The sequence below is a fragment of the Uloborus diversus genome, chromosome 3 (assembly GCF_026930045.1).
Source record: "Uloborus diversus isolate 005 chromosome 3, Udiv.v.3.1, whole genome shotgun sequence".
NCBI lineage: Eukaryota > Metazoa > Arthropoda > Arachnida > Araneae > Uloboridae > Uloborus > Uloborus diversus.
The window spans coordinates 113146649-113172004 of NC_072733.1; the positions used below are offsets into that span (position 1 = coordinate 113146649).

General features: G+C 33.8%; 1 protein-coding gene across 2 annotated transcripts in view; it reads right to left on the reverse strand.

Annotated features, from left to right (window-relative positions):
- Positions 1 to 25356, reverse strand: part of LOC129218080 (zinc finger protein GLIS2-like) — a 74469-nt gene that overhangs the window by 24300 nt on the left and 24813 nt on the right. For both annotated transcript variants that reach the window (XM_054852277.1, XM_054852276.1), the window contains exons 3-4: positions 13887 to 14101; positions 6286 to 6554 (exon numbers count right to left, since the gene is read on the reverse strand). In XM_054852277.1, the coding sequence (XP_054708252.1) occupies positions 6286 to 6554; positions 13887 to 14101 (484 nt within the window). The remainder of the gene's footprint in view (positions 1 to 6285; positions 6555 to 13886; positions 14102 to 25356) is intronic.

A 25356-nucleotide genomic window follows, 5' to 3' on the forward strand; every position in this document is an offset into this window, starting at 1 on the left:
TTTAATTGCCCTTACAATGAGTGAATTTGACTACAATATAATTCCCATAACAACGAATAAAATTTGGTGTCTATTGAAGTTCCTTATATAATGGGATTTTAATGTTATTTCAGTTTATGTACCAAAGAAAATATACACTCTATAACAAAAAAAATCGATGCACCAAGGAGCAATCATTCGATTGCTATGAAATTTTGTATGCATGACTGTTTTGACCATATATGCAAATGATTAAAATTTGGAGTCCAATGAATGAATAATTTGATCTCCAGTGCATCAAAACTGCGTATCCAGCAGATGTTTATAAAGAGCAGTTCTTCAACAGTTGTTAAAACTTTCTGTTTGATTGCGATTCAGATTACCTTTCAACAACTTAAAAATGCCTCGCCGCATGGTTCGTGCTCATTACGAGCAACTGTCAGAGTTTAAAAGAGGTTGTATCATTGGATTGAAAGAGGCCGAATGGTCCAATCGGAGAATCACTCGTCATTTGAGTCAAAGTGATGTGGCGTTTCGAAGATGCTGGCAAAGGATGGGTGGAAAATGGCAGAGTTCAGTGTCAGGATGGTAGCGGTCGACCGAGGGTCACAACAGATTGTGATGACAGAGTGATTATCCAATTAGCTGTCACAGCGCTTTCTTCATCTGTATGAAACATCAGACGTTCAACTCTGATGATTCTTGCCAATGACGCCTACACACTGCCGGTCCAGATTCAGTGTTTGCGCTCAACTATCCGTAACCTGGGTCCCAGGGACCTATTAATGAAATAGATTTGGGTCCTTTGGTGAAAAAAATGAGTCCCTTAAATTTTAAATAGAAAATCTTAGTGTGTAAATGAATAATATAAAAATATTTATACTTGGGGGGGGGGAAGGCATGAAATAAAATAAATTGGTTAATTTTGCCCTAAATTTTTGTGATTTTATCATTGTAAAATTATTTTCAAATAATACACTTGCAAGACTTAGTTATGTGAGAAACTATTTGGTCAGTTACAATGAGATTAACTCAAAATTTACTTTAAAAATGGGTTTTACCATAAAATATAGAACAAGTGCTTCTGATTGATCAAGCAAAAAGCACTCCCTTAACCTTTGTTTTCCTGAAAATTTTTCTTAGTGAAAAAAGCGAACAGCCCCCCCCCCCCTTCCCAATTATCATTGGCAATTACATAATAATAATAATAAATCGCAAGCGAATGAACCCAATGCAAAAATCGCGATCGCAAAAACGAAACATTTTCTCATATGAATGTGAAAGTTGCTCATCTGCAATCTTAAATCAGTATATTTGACTTTATTTTAACTCGTTCAAAATATCTGTTTTGGTTTTTGTTCTATTTTTAAAATCTCGCCATTTTGAAAATGGCGCGATCGATTAATACCCGACTTTTGCAAGTCCAAATAAAAATAACCCATCAGAAAGAGATGAATTATTAGAAAAAGAACTAGGTTAAAGTGCTTTTGTATAAAATTCAAGTATTCATAAGCAATTTAACAAGAAAAATGTAGAGTTCAGAACTCTTTGTCTTTAGCGCGATCTGGAAAATGTTCGCCTTTTTTTTCTCCCCTCTTTTTATTGCGGATGCAAAATAACGGTTTTCAAAAGTAATTCTGGTTGCATGAATGCCAAATTGCAATATTTTTACTGTACAATTGTCTTGTATTAATCCTGAAGATTGCATTGAAAACCTCTCTTATTTTTAGTCTTCATTTCTGTTTTTAGGAATTTCCTCAAGATAAAAGTTGAGGGAGAGCTTATTCTTAGAATACAGTACAATGGGCTATTTATGAACTTGCTCCCTGAGCTCTACCCAGGAGGTCACTGTAAGCTCAAGTCTTATCACTAAAATTCCATTGACTGGTCCACAATTGGGATGTGTTTGAATAGCTGATTAAACAGATAGGGTCATTTTAGTCCCTTTCTGTTGATTCTCCTGGTCATTTTGAAGCTTAAAAGCATTTACTAAATAGATCTTTAACATTTTCTCCCTTTTTTTCTGGTTCTTATCTTTTGGGTTTTCTGGGTCTCTGGGACCTGATTTTTCGCGGAAGTTGCGTCCCTTTCCCGCGAATTTGCGTAAAAAACCCGCTATAGCGCATAAACGCGAACCCTGAGATTACAGTGGTGCACGGCTCAATCAAGTTGGAATGGTACCAACTGGGGACGTAAAGTCTTTAGCAACGAATCCCGCTTCCAACTGTGTCACGACGATCATCGAAGACGTGTTTGGAGATACTCAGGGCAGAGGGGGGATCCTGGTTTCACTTTTGCAAGTCACACTGGCCCTCAACAAGGCATTATGGTCTGGGGTACCATTTCCTTTGATAACTGGACCCCTTTGGTCTTAATTAGAGGTACACTTACCTCACAGTGGTAGGTTGACGGCATCCTAAAACCTATTTTGCTGCCGTCCCTTTTGCAGTACCCTCGGCTGGTTTTCAGCAGGACAATTTTAGATTACATACGGCATGTGTTGCTATGAACTGTCTGCAAGCTTGTCAAACTCTTCCATGGCTTGCCATATCTCTCTCCCATTGAGCATGTCTGGGATATGATGGGATGGCGATTGCATCTGGCAAGAAATGTTGATAACCTTGTCCGACGATTGGAGCGAATTTGGTCGGAAATACCGCAAGACACCCTCCGGGAGCTTTATCAGTATTTGCCACGCTGTGCTTCAGCTTGTATCCAGGCTAGAGGCGGGTCAATACCTTATTGAACTTGTTACTGTAAGTCTGACATAAATTATTCAATTGTTCTCAGAATTTAATCATTTGCTATTCTGTGTATTGTCTTCCTATCCACCAATTTTTGCCTCAATTGGATCACTCCTTCTTGATGCGTCGATTTTTTTGTTATAGAGTGTATAATAAGATGAAACAATAATAGTCTTGCATTGCAACAAAAATTAGTATAGACTATTTTTTATTTGTTTTTACCAGATTGTTAAATATTAAATGATCCTACTCCACGGTGGCAAAAAACTGAGCTGGAGGCAGATGTCATCTCATTGAAGCTGAAAGTGTTAACAAAGGGGCAGTAACTTACTATTAAATACCCAAGTTTTACCTTCAATTCACAAATCAAACCGAACTATACTACGAACAATCCCTGGTGAGATAAATTTACTTTATCTGCCAGTTTGTTAGCATCTCAGCTTCAATGAGATGACATCTGCCTCAAGCTCGGTCATTCATTAATCCAGATTGATGAGATCTAATAAAAACGAAACTGCAGTCTCTGGATGTGATAACCGGGCTGTCTGGTATACTGCATATATATTTAATCGTGTGGTTTAAGGGTCTTTTACCAAAAAAAAGCCTGACTTCACCCAAACTTTCTCCACCTGATTCGAAAAACAAAAGGTTAACTGATGAAAGAACATAAACCACTTTTATATTTTTCAAGGGGAAATCTTAAGTTTCAAGCATCTTTTATGACAACCGCTAGAAAAATTCTAAATCAGCAGCCTTTCTCAAATTAAAAGCTGCAAGGAGAGTTGACAGCAGTGATTTGTTAGTGAAGGAAGATTCTATCATGGAAATGACGTTAGTGATCATAGATGCGTTAATGCTCTGCAATGAATTACAGAGAAAAAATTTTAATGACTGCCAAAAGCTCTTCTTTATAAACAGAACACAAAATTATTTTGTGTTTTCTTTATGCTTGTCGTGCATGAAAATCGATATAAGTACACATTAAACTTATTATACAATGAGTCATCACTAAAATGAAGTATTTTTTTTATCTAAGCAACCTAACCCCTATTTTAACGCCACTATTGAGTCTCAATTTACTTGGTTTCGACTTATGCAGCATTTCTGTGGAACGTAACCCCCGCGTAAAACGAGGGTCTTCTGTATTTAATATATATACAGACGAGTCTGGATAATTCGAAGCCTTATAACTCAAATATTCCTTTAGCTTGAAGTTTTTATTTGGTACCAAAATAATTTAGATTTTTCAATACAAAGCTGTTTCGATATCTTGAATGTACTTCTTTCAAGTCAAAGTTTATGTGAAAGTTTTTTTTTTTATTTATGCATAAAAATGCAGCCAAAATAAGGAAAAAAAAGGTTTTTCTTTTCAGCTTGTATGAGGGGGATAATTAACTTACAATAGTGCTCCTTAATGCAGTGTTACAAGATGGCGTGAAAAGTTGTCAATTGGACTACTTTTTTGCCGTTGCTGATGATCTAAAATTTCATTACTGGCTAATCTTTGAAAATTTGTCAGAACTTGAAAAAAGGCACCTATATTTTCTAGATAATTCAAATAATCACACTTTTAGATTAAAAAAGTTTAAATGCAATGCAAACTGAAGTCCTGAGAAAAGAAATTTTACTTACGACAAAAATCGTAGTTAAAACTGCTTTAAGAACTGTGGTTACATAAACAGCAATGATAACAAAGCTAAAGTTATCGAGGAATGGGATCATTTTAGAATCTTCGGTCATGTGAACTGGGCGGGAATGAAACATTACTTGAATATTGAGGATTCAAATAATCATTCATTAACTATGTGTGAATAATTGTCCTAAGAAATGATTGTGCAAGCTGTTCGTGGATAGTCTGCTTTTGCAGATTCTGATGACAATGATAAAAGAGAATCTTTACCACCTCCAATTAATGAGCAAGTATCAGATTTTGCAAACATCTTACTACTGTGCCTGGAAAATTATGAAAGCGTAGATTGGTCGAATTGTGTTTACAAACGTTTTAAGATGCGTTAAAAAAATGCAAGTAGCCAAAAATAACAACCCTTTTTAAGGCACCTGAATAAAATTTATTTTCTGTGAATATATTTTTATGTAGAACTGATAACTAGTTTTATCCAAGCTTTATAATATATCTATTTTGCACTACTCCTAAAACAGAAAATAAAACTTGTTCTTGAGTAGGCTGGGAAAGGAACTTCCAATAACTTGCACTACTGATAACTCAAAGGTTTTAGCCTGTCTCTCTGGACTTTGAGTTGTCGTGATTTGACTCACTCTCTCTCTCTCTCTCTCTCTCTCTCTCTCTCTCTATATATATATATATATATATATATATATATATATATATATATATATATATATATATATATATATATATATATATATATATATATTCTGAATAAGCACATAAGATTGACTTGATTTAAAAGATCATATATTCGAAACTACTGTTTAAACACTTTGCAAAATGTACTAACACATTGCAAGTCTGTATTTGAGCTTCATTTGAAAAAAATGTTGGCAAATGTATCTTTAAATTAACATATCACTCATTGTAAATATGTGTAATAGTTCCGAAAATATGATTTATTGAAATTGGGTCCATCATTTGTGCTTACCCTGTATGTATGTACTATGTATGTATACAGGGTATGGCAGAAAAAAACACGGACAAAGTTTGCATCACCGAATTTAAGTAAACTAATTTCTTTATAATGAGTGTTTTTATTCATTTTTGCCTCTCACTTTAATTAGCAATAATTTATTATCTATCTCCTAGTTTATGCATTGTTTTTATGTTTTCTTAAAATTTTATGCAAAAGACCTGAAATTTTAAAAGTTGTTTAACCAAGCTTCAATTAGACTCTGCAATAGTTTAATTAGCCAAAAAGACAAGAGTGGTGCAAGGCACATTTTCTTGACACATCATCTGCAGAGTGGACGCTCTACTCGCTAGACCACAATCCCATGGATCATATGGCCACACTGTATTTCCTCTAAAGCAAATGCTTTAGAGGAAATAGGACTGATTAAAGGTAAAAGACTTGAGGCCTTTGGCTGAAAATTTCAATGAGCGGTTGCTCCTCTGTATCACTGTAAAAGGCAGCCAGTTTGAAACCAATTCTAGTTTTTGGTTGCTAAAGGTCTACTCATGCTATTATTTTTCGTGCTTTGCTAATTTATTTATTTTCAATAGTGTTACATGAAAAATCGCCTGCCCAGGTTTTTTTGCTGCACCCTGTATATATAGTATATATACAGTGGCCCCTGCTTATATGAATCACATTTGTTCTAAGCGGCTTCATTAAAGGGGCTGATTCAATTAACTGGCATCCACTGTATATACAAAAATGAACTTTTTTGAATCACCAATTTCTAGCTCACAATCTTGTTTATTACTTTTTTTTTTGACCATGGTCAAAAAAAAAAGAGAAAAGTAAGAAACAAGATTGAGCGTTAGAAATTGGTGATTCAAAAAAGTTTTTTCGCCATATTTACTCAGAAAAGTATTTAAGCACAACTGCTAGTAATCAAGCTAAAAAAAAAAAAAAAGAAATACCTGGCATTGATAGCCTTTCCTTGTCGAGTGCAACCATTCCAATGACATCTATATAAAGAGTTTTCATCCTGACAAATATGTGAATTATTTACATGTTGAGCAAGATCTTTTCTACAACTGAAATATGTATCACATGCTTCCCAGCCACACTTATATACACCTTTTTTTTCATCATCATCATCTTCATTATTCCAGTTAAATGGCGGAGGCTGCAGAGAATATACTCTTAGAAATGATGGAGGACCATAGCTGTCATCTATTGAGCAAAACTAAAAATATGGAAGTACATTTTTTTAATTATAAAATGTCGAAAGGACAACAATACAGAAATTTTGAACCTTGTTTTTAATTTTTTTTATTGAGAAGTTAATAGAGCAAAACATATGTTACTGATTTTATATTATTGCTGTTTTTAATCTGAAAACTTCATGTAATTATTTTCAAACATCTTATATTTCTAAAATTCAATAAAATTTCCAATAAATTTATTGCTTAGCTTCACAAAAATATTAATTTAAAACAATTTTTACCATAAACCATGTGGAAAAGCTTACTACATTGTTTAATAAATGTTATTTTTTTAGAGCATATGGTCCAAATTGCCTTAAATTTTGCAAAGCTAGGGGAAAATTCTACAATCACGTTTCCTAGGGAGTAATTTTAGCTCAAATTCTGGAGTTATTTTAAAGGAAATCAGCTAACAGTTCATTAAACAAATACTGTAAAAAACCTGAAAGTAAATTCCCCTATTTTCAAAGCTAAACTGATAAATTATAGGTGAGGGAAGGGGTAAAATTGAGATTTTTTAAAAAAAGATTGTCAAAAAATTGTTTTTAGTATTGATTTAATCGTACAGAAAATAAATAATAAGTACACATTATACACTATTAATATTAAATAAGAATTCTAAATGAATTATTGAAACTTGTTAAAATGTTTTAGTAGTGACAGATTGCATAGGGGTGCCATCTTTTACCAAAGAAAGGATTTAGCACTTTCAGTTGGCAAAACCCCTATAGTATAGTGCTTGTGATTGAAATCCATCAGATACTGAGAAAGATACAAAAAAAGAAATGCAAATGCTTAATTTCTTCCCCCTCCTAGGATAAAAGTAAAAGTCAAAATGTGAAATCATACTCAAAACAAATATCACAGTTTTGAAATAGATGCTTTACAAAACTCGCCAGTAACAACCTATTATAAGCTTCAGTTAGTTACACATATCTCTGATCTTAGATACATTTATTTACTTTATCTCTCCTTCAGAAATAGTTACTTCTAAGTTTCCCGCTATGTTGAAAACGTGTTTTCAAAATGGTGTCAAATTAGAGTCCATTTCAATTTTACTGGATTCCTTCATTGATCAAAAAAGAATGTGCCCTGACTATTGATTCTTCTATTTTGCTTTTGAATTTATGACGTCTTATAAATGTATCAATTATAAAACTATTTCAATGGTGTAGTTATTCAGTAGTACTTAATAACATTCTAAAATACTGGGCTTATATTTTTTCTTTTTAGTTTTTATGCAGTCAGGTTTTATTGTTTGTACTTAATATATTTTTTTTATTATATGCCTTGGAATTGCATTATTGTGTTCTTAAAAAAAATCCTGGATGAAATGACAATACAACAAAGTAGCTTATAAAAAGTGTCAATTGGTCATTGACTACTAAATTAAAATTTAAATTTTCAGGTCTACCATTTCATACGCTTAGATGCTGGTGTCAAATCGGATTTGACATCCAACTAGGTGCAGTTTCTTGACAAACTAGTAATTTCAACCATATACCAGACCCTCCCCCAGGATTGGGCGGGAGGGCGCTGCCCCCAACTTGCCCTTTGATTCTTAGAACGCGCCCAACTTGCCATTTTATCGGTAAAACGGCGCCCTAATTGTCTTTTTGTTCATGAACTGGCATCCTTTGGATTTAAGATTTTTACTAGAAAAAGGAAGGAGCCAGTGTCCCTTTCCATTGTTTTCCCACAATGACTTTCTTCTAAGTGAAAACAGCGGACATCCGCCCTTCACCCCTCGCCTCTTAACTAGGATTGCCATTGAGCTGACTATTAGAAAAGCATGCCTTCCATTATCAGTTACCACAAGGGATAAAATGTGGCCTACTGGGCATTCTAGAGACTTAACAATGTTCTTCCAAGGACCTTTCACTTTTGGGAACACTACTGATAAGCCACTGCTGAATTCCCAGAATCACTTCCTTGCTAATTGCCTCAGGCTTCTCATCGTCCTTTATTTAACAATGGAGGGCTGTAGCGAAGAATACTGGCTGTCATCCTTCCTCCTTATCGCTTCATGACAAGGGAAGTGTTTCTTTGTCCAATTGACATGTATGTTAAGAAAACTCTACTTTTCTTCCAGCCAGATAAACGTGAAGTTAGCCTTGCATTTTATAATCTTTCAATCAAATTCATATTTTTAATAGTGCTTTTCCATTTTTAATTAGAATTAAGTAGATGCAATGGAGCGCCACAAATCCACCGACCTAAAATCCGCCAACGCCCAAAATCCGCGCCATTTTTTTTTCCGATTTTTTTTTTTTTTTTCCTGCGCTGCAAATTTATTTTTTTTTTCTTAAATTTTAGTTCAGTCTAAATTTATCAAAATCACGATTATTTGCTGAAACAGCTGTTTTAGCGGATAATATGCTCTGTTTTATTATTATGCTTTATACGCACGCCGATTATTTTTTTATCTGAAAAATACGTTTGTATTTTTGCTCAGTTTTCTTCATATTGTGTACTACTCAAAAAATAATAAGAAATATCGAAAACTGAAAGCAGATGCTGAAAGATTGCTGCAGATTAACAGCAAAACGCTAATATTTCGCGTGACACGTGTGCATCAAAGAAACGCAAAAATATGACAAAAATAAAAAGAATTCAGCATGTAAATGTCAAATGTGGATGATTTTTGACATTTCAAATTAAAACAAATGACTTTTAATTATTGAAAATAAATACTAAGTGCTTTGAAACTGGTGCTGTTTTTTGGTTTTTGTTTCCTTATGGTGGTGGTTACTCCAAGAGCAATTACTACTTTTGAATTTAAAAGTCTTAAGTTAGAGCTTGTAACAGCTGAAAGAATTAGTTTTCCGCCCCCTCCCCCTTTTATAGTTCATTCTATGTTTTCCAATTTAGAAATCAAAACTAGAAATTATTTTAAAAAAAAAAGCAGAATGTCCAAATTTTCAGATCATAATAATTTGTTTTACTTATGTATATCTGCTTACAAAACATTATTTAGCCACAAGCAGAAACTTTTACTTTATATATTCATTGTTTAGATATTAGTAAATCAATTGTTTTACATAAACAAGCCATTCTTGCTTAATGAAATTGTTACCAAATGTTTGTGACATCTCAAAGTACTTTGTGGTAACTAATGTAAGTCTAATTCATGTTAAAGTGTGTCGTTGGGGAAAGTTATTATGTACATAATTCATCAAAATCTTAAGAGAAACGTGAGTTAAGCTGTTAGATTTGCATCAATTACCACTCAGCCTTTTTAAGGCTGTTTTTGTATTGTTTTCTCTCCTTTTTTTTCTTTTCTTTTTCTTGCAGATGCTAAAAATCCTATGGCTTTTAGTTGCTTTCTTTTTTAACCCCCCTTTTACCCCCCCCCCCCCTCTTCTCCAATTTTTAGTCCCAATCGCCTCTTTTGAAAATGATTATAAACTATTCAAATGTCCTACGAAGTAATTCATAAATGTTTCAAAGTTTTTTTTGTTGCGACAGTAAGACATTTGAACCCAGGAATAACAGTAATATCCTACGACTATATCCACTGATGCTTTGAAGCTATAATTAACATGCCTTTTAGTTTCGAAAAAGTGCCCTTTTTTGAAAAACAGCACCCTGCCCTTTTTTAATCCTGGGGGAAGCTCTGCATATACAGAGTAAACCATGTACAGAGACATTATCTGTACAATGAAAGTGGAACTTTTCCTACTAATAAAAATGAGGTGCAAAATTATGAAAATTTAAGGATATTTTGGGCAAAGTTGAAAATGTTAGGAATTTTAGGACACAAATTTAAAAAAAAAATAAAAAATAGGATAATTCCTACCCCTGGCAATAGATCACAAAAATTAAAGACACTTAAGAGTAAAATTAGTGATCTAAAATATGGATAATGGACATAATGATTATGTTCAAAAAAAAGTGTATTGACTTTTCAGACAGAGCCTTCAATTCTGAATTAGAAAAGTATTAAATGGATTGCACAGCCTTTGATAGCAAAATATTTCAACATCAAGTTTGTTTTCCTTCTTTTCAAAGACAAGATATTAGTAATAAAAGCCTTTAATTTAACTCTTGAATAGATATTTAAAAAAAAAAAAGGTTCATTTGAAGTTTTCCAAGTTTTCATAAAGTCAATAGAGTGCATCAGCTCCCCCCCTCCCCGCGTCTAGAAATAAATTCCTTTGTCTCTAGTTTAAAAATGTTCCATTACCCTTAAAAAGTCTGTATCAAATATTTTTGTTTTTCATTTATGTTTCGGGGATCCACGAACACTTAGAAATGTCGAATTTTCAGCAAAAAATGAGAAAAATCAAAACTTTTCATAATTGCTACATATTTTTATTATGTCCTAATATTCAGTGAAATATAACTAGGGCTGTGTGAAACCCAAAATCGATCATAAAACCATTTGATTTTAATAAATAATATTGAGTTTTTGCTTGGAAATCTGCGTCATCGGCAAATGCAGCCGCAGATATTATTGCGAAAACCATCTAGAAACACTGGCTAAAGACAACAACTAAATTCTGTTTTCAAAACAGTGCATTTCCTGTTTATTTAAACTTGATATTTTCATTTTAAGTTGATTTTCTACTTTTAATTTTGAGACTTACTTTTAATTTCTTCCGATAGGGGAGAAGCCGAAGGTCATGCATTCGACTTCGAAGACGAAACGTAAAAGGCTTATCTCCTTGCATTTAACTCCTCGCGTTTCTGGAACATTAAACCTCTCATCCTCTCAGAAATATTCGAATATCATCATTGATGTTATATGAGGAAGATTATTTAGATTGTGCTTTAACGAATCCGGTCTCCATAGTGTGTTCAAAAGGATTATTGAATTTCTAAAAAATATAAATATCAGTGCGCTCAAAATGTCCCTAGCGAAAACAAGGGATCTTCGGCGAAAGGCTGCCCATTCGCGCCCTGTGACGTAGGCTTGTGACGTTTCAGAAGAGCGCACTTTTGCGTGTGGATTTTTAAAAATTCATTAAAAATCAACCACGGTGTTTTAAAATTCGGCAATGGGGAATTTTTTAGTTTTGAGGGTCAATCAACAATATCCAATAGCCCAAATATGAACATTTAATAGGTGGTAACTTCCCTATTTTAAAATACTAGCCGAAATCTAAGTTCTCTATTTTTTTTCTTTCTTTTTTTATTCATTTTTATAAGGAATCCCAAGCCTTAATTTAATGAATTATTTTGCTTTAATAATATTATGGACACCAGACTGTCTTCATACATTTTTGGTCTTCGCAGCAAGGTAGCCTGCGGTGATTCAAAATTAAATGGCTCCAAGCTTCTAATGAATTTTCAAGTTTGAGAGGCATGATGCATCATAATGAAGTATTGAAGAAGGTCGCCATGAAAATAAGACAAAACGAAAACAGAATACAGATCATGAAAGGAAGCTGCAACAGTAATGTCTACTACCTGCAAGAACAGTGATGCTTTCTTCAACATGCAACTCAACATTGGGATTCAAAACTAACCACAACCTTGTCCAGTTAACTATTATAAAACAGAAAGTTTCACCATCATCATCGTAGATATTCCTACCAGCAAAAAATTTTTGGTGTGACAGCATATCCCCAAGGAACTCATCCCGAGTGTGGTTCCATCTTTGTTAACTTAATGTATGAGCAGTTCATAGCTTGTCAATGTACACAAACAGTCACAAACATAAGACTTGAATACAACTTAGACCACACTGCTACAGCCTACATCCAGTGCAAAAAAAAAAAAAAACTAGGACAAACATTTCTTTGGTCAGCCTGCTGTCATCATTTCTACAAAATCCTTTTATCTCATGTTTTTGATGTTTTTAAAAAAGAGGCTTTAAAGCCACCAAATATATTCTTGTTTAAATGATTCCGTAATACTATTGATTGTGCTGATCACAGAAAGTTGAAACTATGCTACAAAACCACTGAAAAAACAAATAAAATATCATAGTTAATAATCTTGGAGCTAATGCAACCGAGTCAACAAAATACCCCATAAATTCTGTAAACTGCGGAGATATTGGAACATAATTACATTAGAGATTATAAAATTTTGCCTATTATACCTAGAACCTATAAATATTGAACAAGAAGTAAATTCAAACTGACCAGAAGCTTTGCACATTGCACATAGAATGTTTCATGGCCAAACTGTTATAGATAATTATGAAGTCTTCTTAAACAGCAAAAATTGCTGCTATCTACTGGCACAATAGTTTCAAAGCAACAGATTATATAGCTGCAAGACTTTGCAAATTTTGTCACTTTTTATCCATAGCAACTGGGGGGCAATCTGTGTTTCTGTCATAAATGCCTCTTGGAATGATAAACAAATGTTTCATTTTCTTATGGAATAGAAAGTTGTCCATCCCACCTGCAAATCAAAGGGCAATCAGTGCCCTTGAAAGTCACTACTAGTATCTTACAGAAGACATGCCTTCTGATGCAACAAAGTTCCGGCACAAGAGCAAAAAGCCATCGCTAATGCAATGCTAGTTACAAAACTGAATTCCACCAATACTGTTTTTAAGTTGAAGGTAGATATGGCATGCATATTGGGAAAACCAAACTTCCAAAAAACTATCACCATACACACTAGTCTTTCTAACTTAACTTGAGAAGATTCTTGATTTTATTTCCTTTGCTGAAACTAGACAATTTTTTAGCAGCTGACACTATGGTTAAGTTCTTAAGTTATTTTAAATACTATGGTTAAATTCTGCATGTCCTTCAAAGTTACAAGTACAAAGTTACATGTTTTCAGTGATTGTGCAGAGCGAAGGGTCAAGTTAAATACTGACAACATCAAAACTTCAAAACGTGTAGATCACTGTCAAATATGTTGGTTAAGAACAAGATTGATCAAAACAAAGAAATCTACAAAAATGACCAAAATTGATCGAGACTTGAATTTTTCGTGCTTAATTGAATTAAAACAAAACTATAGATTTTCTTTTATTGTACCTCAAATCAATCTTAATTTCGCATTTTTATCAAGATAGATATTAATTTATTTATTCCTCATATATTATTTTTTTTTTTCAAAATTTTCATTTTTCATGGGCCGGGTGGATCACATAGATAATATTCAAAACTTGTGAAACTTCTTGTATACATTCTTTTTTGGCATTTGGAACAAAAATAACATAGGGACAAACAATTTCTATTTTTTTTTTTAACATGGGGGGTTTGATGCACCCTAACAATCAAGTTATGCATACAAATATTTATGAGGCACCAAATGGAATTAGTTCAAAGAATCAATTAGCTAATGTGTCTTGTAATATGTTTTGTTTTTTGAACATACATGTATATCTGTATTTATATTACCTTGCTTTCAGAATCTGCATTACAGTGTGGCCTGTCTTCAATATGTTCAATATTCAATAAACCATGTGATATCAACAGTTCAGAAACAAGTGGTGATTTAATTAGGCTTGATGATGAGATGTCATATGAACTAACACAGAAATTAACTGGATCTTTCTGGAAATCAATAAATTCTAATTCTTCACTACTGTCTAATACTGATGAATCTATATCATCTAAAATTTGAAAAAGAAAAAAATAAGCACTTACAAAAATGGCTTAAAGTAATGAAATTAATATTTAACTTCAATTTTATTTAAACAACAATAAAAAGCACATAACATTATTACCCATTGCTTATCAGAAAAACAAGTTTTTCGACAAAAGTTATTTATTGGAAGTAAAAACAAAGTAAAGGCTTTTGTTTTAAATTACTACTAACACAGTGGTTTTGCCCTCAAAACAGTAATAATCAATAATATCCCCCTTTTTCAATCCCCCCCCCCCTTTCTTAATGTCAAGGAAGTTGAAGAACTTTCTTTTAAACTTATCCTTGCTTTTTCGATGGAGAAAATGAGTTCTTGCTTGTTTTAATATTGAATACCATTTTTTCATACTTTGGGTGCCAGAATGTCTCACTAAGTTTTCCATTAAACTTAGATCGAGCCTTTTGTCCGTACAGTACAATAATTTCATGAAATAAGTATCAAGCAATGATTTTGAGGTTTCAGAAACCTGTAATTGGGCATTATTCTGCTAAAACACACAGTTTAAGCACTATTTAACGGTGATTTTGGTTAAAAAAATATTGATGAGTACATCAACATTACTCTCACAATTCATTCTGCCCTACACAAAAAACAATGGTATAGTTTCCATCCATTGCGAAACTTCCTCAGACCATTACTGAACATCTCCAAATGTACACTTAAATTTTTTTTTTCCCTTCACAGAGATCATACCAGAAGCAACAAAAATCATGTAGTCCATCCTAATTAAACTTTTCCCCATCGGAAAACATTACACTATCCATTTTTTTCTCATAACTTATTTTTGGCACGCTATACCCTTGGTCCTTTTCAACTTTTTTAAGAGTATCATGACATTAGTTTCAAATAATAAAACTTTCCCTCTCTTTGTTAAAAAGATATTGAGCAGTTTGAGCAGTGTATCGTAACTTAAATTCCCATCTAATATCTTTTAATGTTTGTTTTTGGAGCAAGCTCATTTTATCATCATTAGTTTCACACACAGAGAAACAGAAGATTTCCTATCTTTTCATCTTTGTCGACCTTATTTGCCGGAATTTTTGAGAAAGCTCTAAATCACTAATCTCTATCTTTGTTGCGATTTGAGTTACAGTGTGCAGTGAACTTTTCAAGCAACCCCCTTCCTTTTCTCTAAGTTTTGTACCTAGCAGGATTACTGTAAAAATAGAATGTAATTTCTCCAATCACTTAATAAGCATTAATATTGTTATGTAGCGCAGTTTGCAGAGCAAAAGCCATGCAAATTTTCCTTAGAACACACGCAAATCTAATTGTCCTTATAATTTTATCCATATCACACGTATCTCTAAACTCAAACTTCCTTCTATGAAAAGGAAATTCCCTTTGTCTTTCCAATAAAAGTTACAAAAAAAGTTTTTAGTATTAGTAATTAGTCATAAAATTTGCAGAACTTTCCGACCAAATGCAGCGAAGATTTTGTGTTTGTCCATTTTGTCCTTATAATTTTAACCACCACAGTATGCTCCATAGCAGTAAGTAAAGATAAAACTAAAGGAGATATACCTAATATTTATTTTAATTAAATTTGTTTTTCAAGATCCCTCCTTCTTTCACACACAGGAATCATCAGAACTGAGGAGAAGTCAAACAAATTAAAGTAAATAAGTCAATTACAAATGTTTGGAGATCAGATAAAATAATATTGAATCTTATATAAGATAAACACAAAATAATTGGATTCAATTTTATGTAAATTAAAGGCATTGTCAGTTTCATTCAAAATTCTAATATGTATTAGATAATGAATGCTGTATTTTAGCTTCAAAATAACTTATTATACAGATTTTATGGTAAAGAGCTTGTGGTATCTAAAATTAATAGATGTTGTTGTTTGTGACTATCTATATATGTTATCGCTACTCCTGATGAACGACAGAAAACTGAGCATCGAACCAGGTATCGATAGATTCGTAATTTTCGTGGTTACATGTTTAGCTAGGCATTATAACTGTGCGACAATTAGTTAAAAACGTAATTTTTCGACTCTGGAACTTCCTTTCAGAATCCTTGTTAGTTGACTTTCCCGGCACAAGCCATTCGAATTTTCCTCCTAGGGACAGCGGAAGTAACTTGCAGAAAGGAAGGGCATGCAGAAAGAGACAAATATTTTTTGATTGGTGTATGATAAAGGTGTGTTTTTCAATAAACAAAAAAAAATCAAATGGGTCGCTTAAGTAAAGCACATTTTTAATGCAAAGATTTTTTCTTCTTTTATTTTAAAGGAATGTAATTAACGTCCCCAAAATGTCAACTTAAATTCTTACACTGGTTAAAGCTGCCTCAGGAGCCAAGTACGGAGCGAAGCTCCAAAAGTACCCCTTCGGTACTTCCAGGAAATGATGTGCTGCACAAACCTGCAAGTACCAGGGTTCTTCAATTATTCGAGGGGCGGCCAGCTTTTTTTCGGTTTAAACCGCTTAAAAAAAGCCGGCTTTTTTAAGAACAATACTTTTTTGTGGTATTTTTATTGTAATTTAATCAAAATGAAAATTATCTTCGTATCCATATTAAAATTACTACTGTATTAAAGCATATTCCAAAAAACAATAAAAATTTGATAGTTGTTAATAACCTTGTTCAGTACAAAAAAAAAAAAAAAACTTGCTCTATATTAAGAAATTATTCTAGTTCTATGGAACTTAAATGATCACAAAAAATTTTGATTAAATTCAAAAGATCACATGACACTGCTGCTGTCATACCAGTCATTTAGTTCAGACTTTAAATAACAATCCACTTATACCTTTTCTTTTAATCCCCAAAACTGTTTCTTATTTTCTGAAGAAAAGTGAAAAGCATTTTTAGAAAAAAAATGTTTACTATATAAGAATTAATATAAGAGTATTTAAGAAAACCAACAAGATCAGATTGGTGAATGACTTTTAGATCTGCCGGAATGATATAGATCAACAATTGTTAATAGGTTTATAACATAAATGTACTGAAAACTGAGCCAACTGTTCACTGCAATAAGTCTTTTTAAAAAATTTTATGACGGGCAGTAGAGGGAACTGGTAGTTTAATATTTTTTGGGTTTTAAAGTACTTGTTTAGAAGAAGAAGGAAGTACTTGAAACAGGTCTGTCTGATATTAACCTTGAGAAAAAAAACATTATGGATTTTTTTTTTTTTTTTTTTGATTTAAACCACTTATGCCATTTAGTTTTCGTTTTCACAGAAAAAAGTGCTAATCTATTTCGCAGCAGAAATCTAAAATATAATGTTTAATGAATGTAGAATTTAATTCTGTTTTACAAATGCACATCAAGGTTGATAAAAAAACAACATTAATAAGGCATGAAAAATGACAAATTTTTGCATACAAGTGCATTAAGGGGACCAAGACGTTCTCAACTCGACAAATTCAGAAAAAACGATTACTTTTATGCCTTTTTACAAAATAATTATTTAAAAGTGAAATTTTTTCCAGTGTTCATGTTTGAGTTAATTAAACATTGCCTGAAATAAGATAGTTTTTTGAGAACAAAATAACCGATATACTGTAAAATCCTGAAAGTAACCCCCCTATTTTCAAAACAAAACTTGTTAATTTTAGGGGCGGGGAGTTATAATCGAAATTTTTTTGAAAAATTAGCCAAAATAATTGTTTTTAGTGATATTATTTTAGAGTACAGAAAAGAAATAATAAGTAAATAACAGTTAATATTAATGAAGAGTGAGAAATTAATTAAATCCTTTCATAATTTTATTGTTGTAATAAATTGCATGTGGGCGTCATTTTATTATTTTTTTTTTTTTGGAAGAAAGGATTTTGCACCCTGAGTTGGCAAAACCCATATAATTTACCGCTTGAAAATTCATTACGCACTGAATGTAATAAGGTTACAGTAAAAGAAGCAAAATCTTAATGTTCTTGCGTCAAAATAGAAGCAAAAATCAGAATCACGGCCGCAAATTCGTTATAAAAATCGTAATTTCGAAAATTGAACTTTACAAAATTCGCAAACGTAAACACAGACAAATCACTTGCTCAATTGAGTAAAATATACATTTCTGACTATCCCAAACTTGTTCAAGTGCTTTATTTCTGCTTTAAAAAATGTTATTTGAAAGTATCACACAACTTTTTAAGCAACGCATTTCCAAAATGGTGTCGCATTTTCAAAATGGCGTTGTGTTGAAGATTGTTTATTTTCACAAGTCAGAACAAAAGTGCTTCTTCCAAAATGAATAAAAAGGAGTATGATTGCATACACTTCTTTTGTAATACATATAAACAAAAAAAAGGCGCCCTTGCATCAAGAGGAGTCTACACATTCTCGAAGGAATACACCATGGAGAACGTTTTTTTTTAAATAATCATTATGTTTTTCTTTCTTTCTTTCTTTTTTTTAGAAAATAAAACCTGCACATGGAGGGGGAAGGTAAACCTTCGTAAAGGCTTTCTAGGTAAAGCAGAAAATTTTATCTTTTTTTGGAGGGAATGGCAAATGAAGATGTGAAAATTTTTAGGTGAAGGGGGGGGGGGGGTAAATTTGGGATTTTACAGTTGTTGCTAACCTCATTTCAATTTAAGTTTTTTTTTTTTTTAAACAAAGTTGAACATTAAAAAATGTTTGAAGTTTATCATCAAAATGGGTTTTTACAAAAAATATTCAACAAAATTTCTAAAACTTTTAGGTTTACTTGAAGCATGTGGGTAAATAATTGTGCTAAATTTCAAACATATACTAGTAGTAGAGCTTCTGTAGAGCTTTTCTTTTTATGCCACCCACTCAAGGACAGATACAAGGGAGGGGCGATCGCCCCCTCCTTGAGCCGAGAGATAGGAACTTTCTTCACATATATTTTTGTTATTAAAGTTTTAAAAATGCTATTACCTAATATTCTATGGTGTTAGAATAAAGGGAGATCATCCCCAGAATTCATTTGGAATTGAAGCCTTTAAAAGGCAATTGTAGCTTATCTCTTGGGAGATAAAGACTGGAACTTTCAATGGGATTTTTTCCGAAATTTAAGTTCCAAAATCTCAATTTTAGACAATCTTAGATGATATTTGTGGTGACCGTCATATAATTGAAGAGGCAATGTTACTGGATAGCACAAATATGATAGAAACACTTAATTTACTTTACAGTATTAAACATGGCGCTGCTCTGCGTTCAGCTGCGTTCCGGAAGCACAAGATAGAAGTTAAAGTACATAGAGAAGGCGCGACACTAGCGCCGCTGAATAGAGAAGAGGAGAGTAATCACAGTCTCCCCCATTTAATTAAGAAACCCCCTTAAGACAATTGATAGTCCCTTAGGTGTGAAGGAAGGCTTATATTCCTTTGAGAGCGGCGAGGCACAGGCACAACAGGTTGGCTGGTATTCTGGGATGCCGCGGGAACATTCTGGTTGTCACAGGAGATTGCAGGAGCTTTCTCTGGAATCCGTGGAACATCAAAAACCACAGTTCGTTGTCTTGATCCACTGGAAACATTAGAACGGCACTCTCGAGAAGGGTCCTCCTCAAGGTGCATTGGCACACCGGTCGAATGCAGTTGGTTAATATGTCGCTTTAGTTGTCGTCCTGAGTCTAGCCTAATCAAATAATGGCGTGAACCAAACTTTTTTATTACTTTTCCAAACTGCCAGACGTTTCGGTTGTTTATGAAGACTCGAACCTGGACTCTCTCCCCCACTTTAAAAGATCTCACAGGACCACTGGAAATTTTTGATGTTGTTGGATGATATGGGAAGATAGAGTTCAAGCGAATACGAAATTCTCTGTTTAGATATAATTCAGCTGGAGACTTGCCACAAGCTAGAGGGGTTGCTCTATAGCGAAACAATATGTTTTGAACCTTGAATGGTATTGAAGTTTGTTCGAGGAATGAAGCTTTTAATTTCCTCTTTAAGGTTTGCACATTTCTTTCTGCAAGACCATTTGTTGCAGGGTGTCCTGGAGCTATAAACTTTTGGAAAATTCCATGATTGGAACTGTAGGTGTGAAATTCGTCACTTTGAAAAATTTGAGCATTATCGGATACAATAACATATGGATATCCATGAGAAGAGAAAATTTTTTCAAGTAGATGTATAGTTTTAGAACTTGTTGGGGCATCTCTGATAACTTCAACTTCTGCCCATTTAGACTTGGCATCGACACACACCAAGAAGTAGTAATTTTCGAACAGGCCAGCATAGTCGATGTGAATTCTGTCCCAGTTATTTGCTGGAAGTTCCCATGGATGGATAGACACCTTTGGTGGATTTGACTTTGTTAGTGCACATCCTTTGCACCCTTTGACTAATTTTTCTATGTCGGAGTCAATTCCTGGCCAATACACATATTTTCTTACGAGTTGCTTCATTTTCGTTATTCCCAAACGAGTTTCGTGAAGTTCCTCTAGTATTGTAGAACGTAAACCTTTTGGAATTACGACTCTGTCCCCTCGGAAAAGAATGCCATCAAGCAATGTAAATTCTGAATCTTCGCAAGTGTTGTTTAGCTTCTTTATTATTTGCTTCAGTTCTGTATCTTGTCCTGTTTCAGTCTGGATGGTCAGCGATGTTATTTGTTGACTTGAAATCTGGAATATATTTTCGGCGTATACTTGATTTGCTTCTTCACCTATGAATTCATCAACTGACATTTCGGCTTTTTGAACTGGTGCCCTGGACAAGCAATCAACATTTTGTTTTTCAGATCCCTTTTTGAATTGTACAGAGTAATCAAAACTTGATAAGTAGGAAGCATATCGAAGCAATCTTGCTGAAGTCATCCGAGGAAGAGCCTTGTGCGGGTGAAAAATTCTTGTTAGTGCTTCATTGTCGGTAACCAGCTTGAAAGGTTTGCCAAATACGTAGTTGAAGAACTGCGTCACACCGAAAATGATAGCTAAGGCCTCTCGATCTAACTGGCTGTAATTTTGTTCAGAACTGGTGAGTGCACGAGAAGCATAGGCAATAGGTCGTTCTACGCCTTCTGTAGAGTGACTCAGTACTGCAGCAATTCCAGTAGGGCTTGCATCAGTAGTCAGGATAACTGGTAAACTGGGATCAAATGGAATTAGTACCTGATCACTGCAAAGTTCACATTTCAGTTTTATAAATGCTGATTCGCAACTGGCGCTCCAAAACCAAGGTGCATTTTTCCTAAGTAGACATCGAAGTGGATATGAAATAGTTGAAAAGTCTGGAATGAAATGGGAATAATAAGTTACAAGTCCCAAAAATCGTCTGATTTCATCGGCATTTGATGGCCTTGGCATTTCTTGAACAGCACGGACCTTCTCTGGAGATTTGCTTATCTTGTTGTATTCAATAACATGTCCGAGATATTCGATTTTCTCTTGAAAAAATGAACATTTTTGTTTGTTTAGGTGTAGGTCATAATCATACAATCTTTGTAAACAAAATTCTAAATTCTTCGTACATTCTTCTAGTGTTTCTCCGTGTACAATGATATCGTCGAAATATGATTCTGTTTTTGGTAGACCTTTAAGAATTTGAGAAAGAATTCGATTAAATTCGGATGGAGCCGTCTTGATTCCGAAACTAAGCCTATGCATGCGATAGGTACCACGATGTGTTGAAATGGTTTGGATCATGCTGCTGTCCTCGTCAACATTTAGATGAAGGTAAGCTTTGAAAAGGTCTAATTTACAAAAATATCTGGAATTACGGAGGCTATGAAATACATCGTCTATTCTTCTTACTGGGTGATTTGATTGAATTAGACGTTCATTTACACCACATTTGTAATCGACACATAACCGGACACCACCATTTGGTTTGGGAATTACTACCAATGGCGACCCCCAGTCACTTGCAGGAACTAATGATATAACTCCATCTGCTTCCAGAGAGTCCAACTCTTTGTTGACACGTTCCCGGAGAGCATAAGGAACGTCACGTTCCCTTGTAAAAACGGGTTTTACTCCGTCTCGAAGTTGAAGAGAAACTTTGAAATTGGGAACACATCCGACTCTTTCTTCGAAAAGTGGCGAAAATTTTTCTAGAAGTGAGTTGATAGGACTGACCTGGAGTGTTCGATGTGTCAGCGTCTATTTGTTGAAGATTAATTCCTAATCCTCGAATCCACTGACGGCCAAGAAGAGCCGCACATCCTGCTGGAACGATGTGAAGTTCTCCAAAAATTTTCTTGCCACTGAATGCAACATTAACATGTACTTTTCCTTTAGATTGAATGATATCTCGGGAATATGTGCGAAATGCAATATTAGAATTTTCTAAGGGTAAATTTAAATTGAGGCGATTGAAATCAGTCTCTGACAATAGTGAAAATTTGGCTCCGGAATAGACTTCAAAATTTTGTAACTTCCCGTTGAGATGAACAGGAACTATGTACTTGTCAGTATCCTGAGAAACTTCGAATAAATCAATGACTTTAAATTGTGTAGAAGAGCAGTCTATAGAATTAATCCCGTATGTCATTTCTTGATTGTATGCTTCAGGCGTAACAGTGTGAAGAGAATTCATGGAACTGGAATTACCTGGCTGGAGTGGCATCTTTAGTAGAGTTGTAATACAGACTTTGCTGACGTGTCCTATTTTTTTACAGGATCCGCATTTCAATTTCTGTTTATTGATTTTACATTCTTTCACTTTATGGTTATTCCTGCCACATCTTATGCAAAGATTTTCTATGCCTAGAGCTTTATAATCCGGTTTTTGCCTTTGATAATTAGATAAAGAACTGGAACGATTTTTTTGACGTGGACGTGTAGAAGAACTGGAAATTTTATTAGTATCAAATGGCGTTTGACGTGAAGAATTTTTTTGCGTAAGTTCTTTACTTTCGATTTTTGAGGCTTTGAGAGCAATTGCTTTTGACAGAATATCATCGAAGGTTGTTTTATCCGACTGTAATATTTGTTCACGCAACCAATCGTCACGTAGGCCACGAATGAATTGTGCACGTAGGAATACATCTGCAATTTGGACAGATTTTTCACATTCACATTTTACTGATAATTCACAGTTGGCTACATCGCGCTGTAAAGCGGCGACAAATTCTGCAATCTATTGACGATCTTCTTGGTAAATATTTAGAAAATAATGCTGTGAAACAACAACATTCCTTTTTGGTATCAACATTTGTTTAAATGCTTTGACTAAATTCTCGTATTCTAGCTGCTTGACAGGCTTTTCCGGTCCAAGGAAAGCTGCTAAGTTGTTGTAGTGTGTCGAACCTATGGACATGCATAAAAGTTGAGAAATTTTTTCATTGTCAGTAACGCCTTTCATAGTGCAGTAATTATCAAAACGTTCTAAATAGCATGAAAAATTTTCGCATTTGGAATCAAAATTCTCGAACGGAGATAGATACATTGACTAAATTTATTGAAGTTTCATTCGAATGTTCTTTCGACAAGTGCTTTTCGATTTGTGCTAACATTGCCTGTTGCTGCTGGGTAAATGCAGCCATGAATGTATTGAACTGTTCAGCATCCATATTTTGAAAATAAAGTCACAGTTTGAAAAGAAAAAACAAATAAGAGTACCTGGAGAATCTTCAATGTTGAAACGAATTGACGGCTGTTTTCGATTTCGCCGAATTGTAACGTTTACCTTTCTTTGGTCATTTCTTCCTTATTTTCTTCCATCGTCGCCAACTAACTGTGGTGACCGTCATATAATTGAAGAGGCAATGTTACTGGACAGCACAAATATGATAGAAACACTTAATTTACTTTATTCGAATATACACGTATTTACAGTATTAAACATGGCGCTGCTCTGCGTTCAGCTGCGTTCCGGAAGCACAAGATAGAAGTTAAAGTACATAGAGAAGGCGCGACACTAGCGCCGCTGAATAGAGAAGAGGAGAGTCCTCACAATATTAAAGCTACGTTCAAAGGCTCTATTTGTATTTTTTTCGAAAGAAACACAGCTGTAGGACACCTTTGATTACATAAGGAAGAGTGCTATGGGGTTCAGTACTTTTAAACTTTTTAGAAATTGAAGATCCAAAGAGTAAAGAGAAAAAACAATCGCCCCCTCCTTGAACATTTTCTGGATCCGGCCTTGCACCCACTATTGGTTTGTAAAGGATTACCAGAAAAAAGCAGCATTTAATTTAAAAGAAACACAGACTGTCAGGATAGTACTGCGGATTAATTCATTTCATGAAACGGAAAATATAAGCTAAGATACAATGTGAAATAACCTGCCTAATTGATGTTAAGGGAGAATAAAATAAATGGTACAGGAATTTTTATGGTGTTAAATAATATTAGCAATAACTGAAGAACCTATTGGAAGAAAAGTAATGGAGCGGGGGAAAGAGACAGGTGGTAATACCCAAATACAGCAACATTATGAGTTTCAACCCTTTCATTCTCAGAATAGCAATAGGGGGAGAAATGCTTTGGCTCTAACAACAGACCAGCCTAATGCAGTCCAGAGCACCTCCCACCCCCTTGAGAGCTAACAAACTTGAACTCAGAATTTAAAAAAAAGTAATAGGTAGGGGGCTGCATTGCATTGACCAGGGCTCGAAAATTATATTGCCCGAGATGACCGGGGCATGAAAAAATTCTGATTGGGCATGAATCTTTTACCCTTACCTGCCCAGCTGGTCATGTAATTATAATTTTTTAATTAAGTATTGGTAATTTTAATGACAACTTATTATGCACTATTTATTTAAACTTTTTAAAAATGTTTTGTATCAAGATAATTCTTGATTCTGCTATAAAGCTGTTGAATTAATTTTTGTCTGATTAATGCTATACGACAAATTCAAATATTTTAATTATTATACAATAAAAAAAACAAGGCATGTAAATTTTTAAAGATTTTTCTAGCCCTGGCATTGACTGCAGTCATTGTTGGATAAGAATTTCAGTGCCATGTAGAAAAGGTAGAATAGCTGTCACCACTTCATAACTAAAAATGGATAGGCAATTACTCAAAAGATTAGGAATGCATGGTGAGCTTTCTGCAATGACACAAAATATCAGAAAAAAGAAAAAATATTCAATCGGGAAATTTTTTCATGGAGAAGTCTGTTCATCTTAACTGAAACTTCCTTTTTTTTCTATTTAATATCTGAAATTTTTAATTTAGTTCAATAGCAAATCAAACTTAATAAAATGTTCATTTTAGCCATGATTTTGTATTAATCCTGGTCGTATTAACACAGTTTAACTGTATATATTCCTTTTATCATTTTACGTTCAGCAAATGTACTGTTTTATTACTTGAATTGACAATTGTTAGCTTATTA